The 9,913-nt window shown below is 48.0% G+C and overlaps 1 protein-coding gene across 1 annotated transcript in view; it reads left to right on the top strand.

Annotated features, from left to right (window-relative positions):
* Positions 1-7,880: 7,880 nt before the first annotated feature.
* Positions 7,881-9,913, top strand: part of LOC107121224 (NTPase KAP family P-loop domain-containing protein 1-like) — a 9,513-nt gene continuing 7,480 nt past the window's right edge. The window contains exon 1 of the mRNA XM_015424109.1: positions 7,881-7,884. Within this exon, the coding sequence (XP_015279595.1) occupies positions 7,881-7,884 (4 nt within the window). The remainder of the gene's footprint in view (positions 7,885-9,913) is intronic.

Raw genomic sequence — 9,913 nt, forward strand, 5'->3', positions numbered from 1 at the left:
TTGGGGGGGGACGTGCAGATCTGTCCTCGCAGAGGAGGGAGAGCTTGTACCTGAATAAAACTTGGTCTTAAAGGTGCCACTGGACTCTTTTGGATTGCTAGCTATTGGGGGGGTGGGGAATGTGCAGATCTGCCCTTGCAGAGGAGGAGAGCTTGTACCTGAATAAAACTTGGTCTTAAAGGTGCCACTGGACTGTTTTGGATTGCTAGCTATTGGGGGGGAGAGCTTGTACCTGAATAAAACTTGGTCTTAAAGGTGCCACTGGACTGTTTTGGACTGGGGGGAGCTCTGCAGCTTACCTGGCTGCTTCTTGCTTTGACTGAGGGCTGCTGGGAGCAGGGGGTGGGGCTTGTTGCATGTGCCCACCCCCTGGGCTCTTTACTGCTGGAGCTCCGCTCCTGTGCGCTCCCGCAGGAAATGACCCCTGGTCATCTGGAGATCAGTCGTAGTTTTGGGAGGTCTCCAGCTACCACCTGGAGGTTGGCAGTCCTAGATGAAGGGAGCCTGGACTCTCGAAAGCTAAAACTCTGGAAAATGTTGCTGATCTGTAAGGCGCAACTGGATTCAAATCTAGTTGAAATATCATATTGTCTTTTTTGGAGAGAGAGAGAGAGAGGCAGAGAAATTAAAACCTCGCAATGCTCTATCCGGGTGGTTCCAGTTTATGCGGCGGCTGAAACAGCTGCTGAGGTCAGCTGTGTCCTTGGCATCGTTCTTCATACAGCTCTGAGGGACAGCAATTAGCAGCAACTCGCATTTAATCACATCCTTGTTACGACTCGCTTTACGAATGGGGAGCCGCTCCGCGGGTGTGGTGGGGAAAGTGCTTCGGCTCGAGGACCCGAAGACGGAATGTTTGTGGTTTTGTAATGTTGTCAGAAAGGGACGCAGTAGTTCAGTGGTTAGGATGCCGAGCTGCAAACTGGACCATCGGTTGTTCGGCAGTTCGAGACCCGAGTGTGCCGCGTGACGGAGTGAGCTCCCGTCTCTGGCCCCAGCTCCTGCCAGCCAACCTAGCAGTTCGAAAGCAAGAAATTGCAAGTAGATAAATAGGTACCGCTTTGGTGGGAAGGGAACAGCATTCCGTGCGCCTCGGTGTTTAGTCATGCTGGCCACATGACCACGGAGAAGACTTCGGACAGCGCTGGTTCTTCGGCTTGGAAACGGTGATGAGCACCGCAACCCCAAAGTCGGATTCAACTGGCTTTCGAGCAAGGGAAACCTTGACCTTTACCTAATGTTGTCAGAAAAGCCAACGTGGATACCTTTGGTTTAGACTTTTGCTCTACGGGTGTGATGCCCTGTTGTGTTTTCTTTGTTTCTTTAGAGCCGCCCATTAAGCCTCCAATCATCCCCTGTTGCCAGGAGCTTGGCTTGACTGCTTCCTTTGAAACGCTTTTACAAAAAGGGGGAGAGGAAGAGGAGAAATTTCCCGACACTACCAAAAATACCTTAACGGTATACTAAGCATTAGCCATGAGTTCAGTATCTCTTAGTTGGTTAAATTTGATGTAGTGGTTAAGAGCGACGGACTCTAATCTGGGAGAATCGGGTTTGATTCCCCACTCCTCCTCCACATGCAGCCGGCTGGGTGACCTTGGGTCAGTCACAAGTTCTCTCAGAGCAGTTCTCGAAAGAGCTCTCTCAGCCCCACCTACCTCACAGGGTGTCTGTTGCGGGGAGGGGAAGGGAAAGGAGATTGTGAGTCGCTCTGAGACTCCGAGTGAAGGGCGGGATCTTCTTCATCTCCTCCTCCTCCTCCTCCTCTGTCTAGTACATTTTATCCTCACAGTGCTGAATCTCGGCTCTCCGGGTGAGACATATTAAGCTAGGTTGCCAACCTCCAGATGGGGCCTGAAGATCACCCAAAGTTACAAGTGGTCTCCATCATACGGAGATCAGTTCCCATGGAGAAAATGTCTGCTTTGGAGGGTGGATGCTATGGCATTGTACTCCACTGACGTGTCTCCCTCCCCGAAACCCCACCCTCTCCAGGTTTGCATAACCACCACATATGGTAAAAGGATCCAACCTTATTTTGACATTTCCAGCACATATTTGAGCATTTAGAGTCAAACTTTGCCCATTTCTCAGGTGACCAACGATCTCTGGCCTGCCATTCATTCAACCCTCTTTGGTCACTGTCGGGGCCTTTACCTGCATTCTGGAGGGCAGGATACGTTTTTAAAAAAATACTAAAAGGAACATGTAGAAGAAGAAGAAGAAGAAGAGATTGGATTTATACCCCGCCCTTCACTTGGAGTCTCAGAGCGGCTTACAAACTCCTTTCCCTTCCCCTCCCCACAACAGACACCCTGTGAGGCGGGTGAGGCCGAGAGAGCTCTGACAGAAACTGCTCTTTTTCAAGGACAGCTGTGCCAGAGCTTATGACTGACCCAAGGTCACACCAGCAGCTGCAAGTGGAGGAGTGGGGGAATCAAACCCGGTTCTCCCAGATTAGAGTCCACGCACTTAACCACTACACCAAACTGGGTTGTCAACTCCAGGTTGGGAGATACCTGGAGGTTTTGGGGGTGGAGCCTGAGGAGGGGGCGGGGTTTGGGTAGGGGAGGGACTTCAGTGGGTAGGTAGAAAATTTACTGTATGTGGCCACAGTCCTTCACAATCTGAAATCATTTTGTTTTTAATTATGAACATTTTATTAAAGTTTTTTTTTAACGAAAGTGGTACATAATTTTTTCCAAGTTAGAAAACAGAGAGACATGAACTTTCAGTAAAGATACAACTAACAATACATAATCGAAATGCAGATATAATAATTAATACCATTTGTATCATCTATATACTAATAGCGAAAGGCGCCCCCTGTGTGCGGATATCTAAATCTGCACATCGGGGGCACCTGGGGGGCAGGCAGATTTTCCTGCGCACTTGGGGCAGTCCCCAGGTGTGCACAAAAATCTGAAAAGTGTAAAAAAATATTGGGATATTTCGGAGGGGGAACCGGCGGGATGGGGGGGAAGCTTACCTGCTGCTTCTTCCTCTGCCTGCTCTGTGTGGAGCTCCCCCGCTCCTCCCCCTGCGATTTTTGCGGGTCCCCTTTCTTGTTTATAATAAAGGTGACTTACACATATAACCCTAAAATACATCAGTAAACTATATCAAAATAATATATATCGTCTAAGATTTAGTCAGCTTTAAAATCTGATCATTTTTACCAAACTAACTAGCAGCAGCTGTATCAGTTGATAACCTTCCTAAGTTGCTACATTTGCTCTTATTCTCCTGGCTGCTCGAGCAAGAAGTGCCATCCTGTTGGAAACGAAAGAATCCGTCTCTGACAACATAGAGATTAATTTATCAGAGACCGAAAGAGGACGGAGACCAGGCAATATACTGGCGAGAAACCTTTCCCTTGGTTCCGAGAATAATGGGCAATTTAAAATGTAACGTGGCACTTCCTGAATCGAGGTTCCACAGATACATATACGCTGATCTATAGGGTTGTTGTTTTTTTAAATCGTCCGAGCAGCATTGTAAGACAGAACCTCTGTCCCTGATTGTGTTTGCCCAGGCCAATTTGAGAAAACACACAAAAGCAGTCCTGTAGAGTTGGGAACCAAAAAAAATAATGTATTAATTAATAAGGAAGAATACAGATTCAAAGGTTTTGGAACCTTGAATACCCAACAGATTCTTCAAGTGGGTGAAATAGCATTTTATACTCCACATTACATCAGAGAAATAAAACAGAATCATTGGTTCCATCAAACATTGTCAAATTTCATCACCTATTTCCCATTGGGTTAAGACCTGGGGGGGGGGGGGGTTTGTTCCCAGGCAGAGTTCTTCTTTTCCTAACAGAACAATACACTTTTCTTTTGGAAGCTATGAAGCTGCATGTTGTATCTATATAACTGATATGGTTACAGAGTGCTTGCTGTTCTTCATTCTAGCTAGGCTAACCGACATCAGAAACATGTGCAGTTGTAGCTGGCCAGAACGACCAAGGTCATGGGTAGCATAACTGTGTATCAGCATTTCCGCCTTCTTCCCAGGATGCATTCAAACAACAGTCACAAATGAACCAAAGTTAATACCTGAATGCATCCATGATTTCAGAATCATATGCATTATGGAAGTGCTAAGCACACCTACCAAGTCAAACCTGTTAGGCAGCGGCAGAGTACAAAGTGGTTCATAAAATGCGTACAACAGCGTCTCAGTTGTCATTGACAGAAAACGTCATGATGAGAACGTTCAGCGAGAGCAGCCTTTGCCTCAGATTTGAACAAAAGGCATCAGAAGTTTTTCGGTGACCAGAGAGGGATGTTCCCTACATTTTGTGGGGGCCAAAGAGATCTTCTGTTTTATCTGCACAGAATCAAGCAAGTGGTTTCCAGGCTCACGCAAGACCAGCCCATCGGTCCAATCGACCGAAACATGCTAAAAACATTAGCACTCTTGCAATATTTTGTCTATTTAACTGTGTCTGATAACTGACACCTCTTGCTCTGAATTATTGCATCAAACTGTCTGTGCTGTTGCAATCTTGAGTGTGCTGTTCAGGTGTGTATCTGTAAGCCGCAAACCTACAATGGCAGCAGCAGAACTGGAAGAAGAAGCAGAAGAGAGAGAAGAGATTGGATTTATACCCCACCCTTCACTACCCAAGGGAGCCTCAGAGCGGCTGACAAACTCCTTTTCCTCCCCCTCTCCACAACAGACACCCCAGGAGGGAGGTGGGGCTGAGAGAGCTCTGACAGAAACTGCTCTTTTTTCAAGAACAGCTCTTATCAGAGCTATGGCTTGCCCAAGGTCATCCAGAGGAGTGGGGAATCAAACCCGGTTCTCCCAGATTAGAGTCTGCGCAATTAACAGCCAGTTCCACTGCGGGCCTGATAGAAGCCCTCCGGGGGAGCCTGATCCAGCCCCGGGCCGCATGTTTGACACTCCTGCCCTACACTGTAGCCCTCCCCAATAAACAGTTCAATTTGGTCAGCCAAAATAGTGTTTTTATGGCCTGAGGATTTCACTGCGTTAAAAACGTACAAGCGGTTTGAAACGACACTATAAGAACGATGACCTGTTAAGTTCTTAAATGTGGCCTTTCCCCCTTTGAGAATAATTCTAGATTTTGTCATGATCTATGGCCACAATAAGGAGCTGCGGTGGCTCAAGTGGTTAAGACGCTGAACTGCAGGCTATGGAAGGTCAGTAGTTCAGCAGTTCGAAACCCGGGTGCCGCATGACCGAATGAGCTCCCGTCTCTAGTTCCAGCTCCTGCCCACCTAGCAGTTCGAAAGCAAGAAACTGCAAGTAGATAAATAGGTACCACTTCAGTGGGAAGGGAACAGCGTTCGGTGCGCCTTGGTGTTTAGTCATGCCGGCCACATGACCACGGAAACGTCTTCGGACAGCGCTGGCTTTTCAGCTTTGAAACGGAGATGAGCACCGCAACCCTAGAGTCGGATTTGACTGGCTTCCGAGCAAGGGAACCTTTACCTTTACCTTTATGGCCACAATAATTAATTATTGACTTCCTTATGAACTGATGCCATAACGGCACACCATATCAGTTCCTCAGCACTTCAACGGAGCAGGTGGTCTGATTGGACTATGACTACATGCACAACGCGCATATGACACCCGAACAACTTTCTGACCACGATAGTTTCAGTATCCGCGATAGTTTCCATCCGGCTGTTTCTGTGGGAACCCACGCATTCGCCTCCTACCATGTAAGTTAAAACGGCTTCTCCTATCTGGAGTGGACCAGTTTGTTTTTATTTGTTTTATGCATTTATACCCTGCCTTTCTCACCAACGGGCTGCGGTGGCTCAAGTGGTGAAGACGCTGAACTTGCAGACCGGAAGGTCGTTCGTTCGGCAGTTCGAGACCCGAGTGCCGCAGGACGGAGTGAGCTCCCGTCTCTGGCCCCAGCTCCTGCCAACCTAGCCCTTCGAAAGCAAGAAATTGCAAGTAGATAAATAGGTACCGCTTCGGTGAGAAGGGAACAGCGTTCTGCACGCCTTGGTGTCTAGTCATGCCGGCCACATGACCACAGAAATGTCTTCAGACAGCGCTGGCTCTTCGTCTTGGAAGCGGAGATGAGCACTGCATCCCTAGAGTTGGATATGACTGGCTTTCAAGCAAGGGAAACCTTTCTCCCCAATGGGAACTCTATAGAAATTAGTTGCTCATTCGTGTGTGTCTCCGGCAGGGACCGGCAGTTGGAGAACTTGGCCTGTTTTCATGCCTCCGGAATGAATCAGGAAAACTACCCTCTATGCCAGGTGACATCAACTGTGGGTGAAAAGGACGCAGGTCTGTAAAATAATGACCAGAACCACCTCAATGAATCAAATAATTACCAAATCAACCTGCAAAATAATTACCAAATCGACCTACTTCCACACCTCAGAAAAGATATAGCCTTGAAAAGGTGCAGAAAAGGGCTACTAAAACGATAAAGGGGACGGAAGACCTTCCCAATGAAGAGAGGGTAAAGGGGTTCGGGCTCTTTAGCTTGGAGAGGTGACGACTGAGGGGTGACATGGCAGAGGTTGACAAAATTAGGCATGGGATAGAGAAGGTCGAGAAAGGAGTCCTTTTCTCCCGTTCTTACAATTCAAGAACTCTGAGCAGGAAGCTTAGAAAGGACGAAAGGAAGTCCTTCACCTAAAGAGTAATGAACACCTGGAATTCACTGCCCCATAGACAGCTTCAGGAAGGGATTGGATAAACAAATGGAGCAGAGATTTATCAATGGCTATTAACCACAAGGTATTGAGCTGCGGTGGCTCAAGTGGTTAAGACGCTGAACTGCAGGCTGTGGAAGGTCGGTAGTTCAGCAGTCCGAGACCCGAGTGTACTGCGTGACGGAGTGAGCTCCCGTCTCTAGTTCCAGCTCCTGCCAACCTAGCAGTTCGAAAGCAAGAAATTGCAAGTAGATAAACAGGTACCGCTTCGGTGGGAAGGGAACAGCGTTCCGTGCGCCTTGGCGTTTAGTCATGCCGGCCACATGACCACGGAAACGTCTTTGGACAGTGCTGGCTCTTCGGCTTGGAAACGGAGATGAGCACCACAACCCTAGAGTCGGATTCGACTGGCTTTCGAGCAAGGGAAATCTTTACCTTTATAGAGGGAACACTATGGTTGGAGCAGTGATGCTCTGTCTTCTTGGTGCTTGGGGGACAACAGTGGGAAGACTTCTGGAGTTCTGGCCCCAGTGGTGGACCTCCTGATGGCCCCTGGGTTTTGGCCACTGTGTGACACAGAGTGTTAGGCTGGGTGGGCCACTGGCCTGATCCAGCATTGGCTTCTCTTACGTTCTTATGTTCTTATGGTATGCCTGTCCCTCTGCTGGCGTGACGTAGGTTGCCAACATGCAACCAGTGTTCCCTCTAAGCTGAGTGAGTGTGAGTTAGCTCACAGTTTTTGAGCCTCCGGCTCACACGTTTTTATCTTCGCTCAGGAAGTACAGCTCCAGAGCAAACTAATTCATGCAGTAGCCAAATCGCTCGCTCACAACTTTAATGTCAGTAGCTCACAAAATAGAACTCTTGCTCACAGGACTCCACAGCTCAGAGGGAGCATTGCATGCAACCTGTAGATGTCCTTGAAATGGGCGACATAGCTGTCCCAGGAAGGACACTTGGTGTTGAGAAAATGGTCCCGGCAGGAACCACCCCTTTGCCATAAACCTGTCCTGGGTCTGCATATTTTTACACGCATGTGGCATGTTTGTGTGCCTGTAAACCTTGTCCCTCTTTTCCGTGCAACCATCCCTTGTTAAAAATACAGCCTCCCATATTATTTGTGATGTGGAGGGACACTAGTAAAAGCTGTCTCTGAGCATAAGCAAGTGGCAGAGTTTCCAAATTAGTCCAGCCAATTCCTTATGCATGCACGTGAGCATGAGTGAGTGATCTCAGACATGCGAGGAGGACTTTGAATCACAATCTGCTCTCGTAAACAGGGAAAGTCTTTACCGCTATAGATTAAGATAGGGTACACAGGGGCTGGTTCTGCTTCTGGCATTCACTCCATATAAGGAACACTTTCCCTATGAGGAAAGGTTAAGGCGCTTAGGGCTCTTTAGCTTGGAGAAACGACGACTGAGGGGTGACATGATTGAGGTTTATAAGATGATGCATGGGATAGAGCAGGTAGGGAAAAAGGTACTTTTCTCCCTTTCTCACAATACAAGAATTCGTGGGCACTCCATGAAATTGCTGAGCGGTCGGGTTAGAACAGATAAGAGGAAGTACTTCTTCACCCAAAGAGTGATTAACACATGGAATTCACTGCCACAGGAAGTGGTGGCAGATACAAGCATGTTCGGCATCAAAAGGGTATTGGATAAACATATGGCGCAGAGGTCCGTCAGTGGCTATTAGCCACAAAGTATAGATAGGGACTCTCCGTCTGGGGCAAGGGATGCTCTGTCATCTTGGTGCTTGGGGGGATCAACAGTGGGATGGCTTCTAATGTTCTGGCCCCCCTGGTGGACCTCCTGATGGCACTAGTATTTCTGGCCACTGTGTGATACAGAGTGTTGGACTGGATGGGCCTTTGGCCTGATCACATTGGCACCTCTTATGTTCTTATGTTCGCAACACGGAGGAAAAGGTGCGGCTCAAAACCACATTCAAATACCCTGGACCGAAAGTCACCCCACCCCACCCTGCATGGCCATAAAACAGCCATAAATCTATGCGGAAAGTGAAAGTGGCATGCAGTCGAGAAAGTACCATAAAATCAAAGTGAAGGATCAAAGTGAAAGTGCCATGCAGTGCAGAGGGGAATTTCTGTTCCAACATGGGTCTGCTAAAGCCAGTGCAGCATGGACGAGGGAAGCTACTATCGTGCCTACTGGGTTACAGATCTAATGAAAAGAACAGGAAGCTAAACTTAGCAATTCGTAAGAGTTATCTCTGAAATCCCCACTCCCCGAATGCCCGTGGAACAATTGCACGTCCTGATCCCCACACGATCCATTCAGCAATATTGAGCTCCCAGCATTTACACAAAGACTCATGGGTGTTTTGTCGTTGTTCAGTCGCACAGTCGAGTCCGACTCTCCGCGACCCCATGGACCAGATCCCGCCAGGCCTTCCTGTCTTCCGCCGTCCTCTGAAGCTGGCTCAATTTCATGTTCGTTGCATTGATGACACTGTCTAACCATCTCATCCTTTGCCGTCCCCGTCTTCTTTGACCTTCAATCCTTCCCAGCATCAGGGTCTTCTCCAGTGAGTGCTCCCTTCTCATTGGGTGGCCAAAGTATTTGAGCTTCAGTTTCATTATCTGGCCTTCCAGGGAACAGTCTCTTAGGATTGACTGATTCGATCTCCTTGCAGTCCAAGGGACTCTCAAGAGTCTTCTCCAGCACCCTAGTTCAAAAGAATCTATTCTTCGGCGCTTGGCCTTCCTTATAGTCCAACTCTCGCACCCACACATGACTACTGGGAATACCATTGCTTTGACCATGCAGACTTTTATTGGCAGGGTGATGTCTCTACTCTTTATCATGCTGTTTAGGTTCGCCATCGCTTTCGTCCCAAGGAGCAGGCGTCTTTTAATTTCATGGCTGCTGTCACAGTCTGCGGTGATCTGGGATCCCAGGAACGTGAAGTCTGTCACTACTTCCACGACTTCCCCTTCTATTTGCCAAGGAGTGATGGGGCTGGATGCCATGATCTTAGTTTTTTTGATGTTGAGCTTCAAGCCCACTTTTGCACTCTCCTCTTTTACCCTGAGCAAGAGGCTCTTTAGGTCCTCTTCACTTTCTGCCATTAGAGTGGTATCGTCTGCATATCTGAGGTTGTTGATCTTTTCCCCAGCAATCTTAATTCCCGCTTGTGATTCATCTAGGCCAGCATTTCGCATGATGTACTCTGCATATATATTAAATAAGCAGATGTTTAAAATACTTACTTTTTGGTATTTG

This window comes from Gekko japonicus, unplaced genomic scaffold (assembly GCF_001447785.1).
Source record: "Gekko japonicus isolate JY-2015 unplaced genomic scaffold, Gekko_japonicus_V1.1 scaffold939, whole genome shotgun sequence".
NCBI classification, from domain to species: domain Eukaryota; kingdom Metazoa; phylum Chordata; class Lepidosauria; order Squamata; family Gekkonidae; genus Gekko; species Gekko japonicus.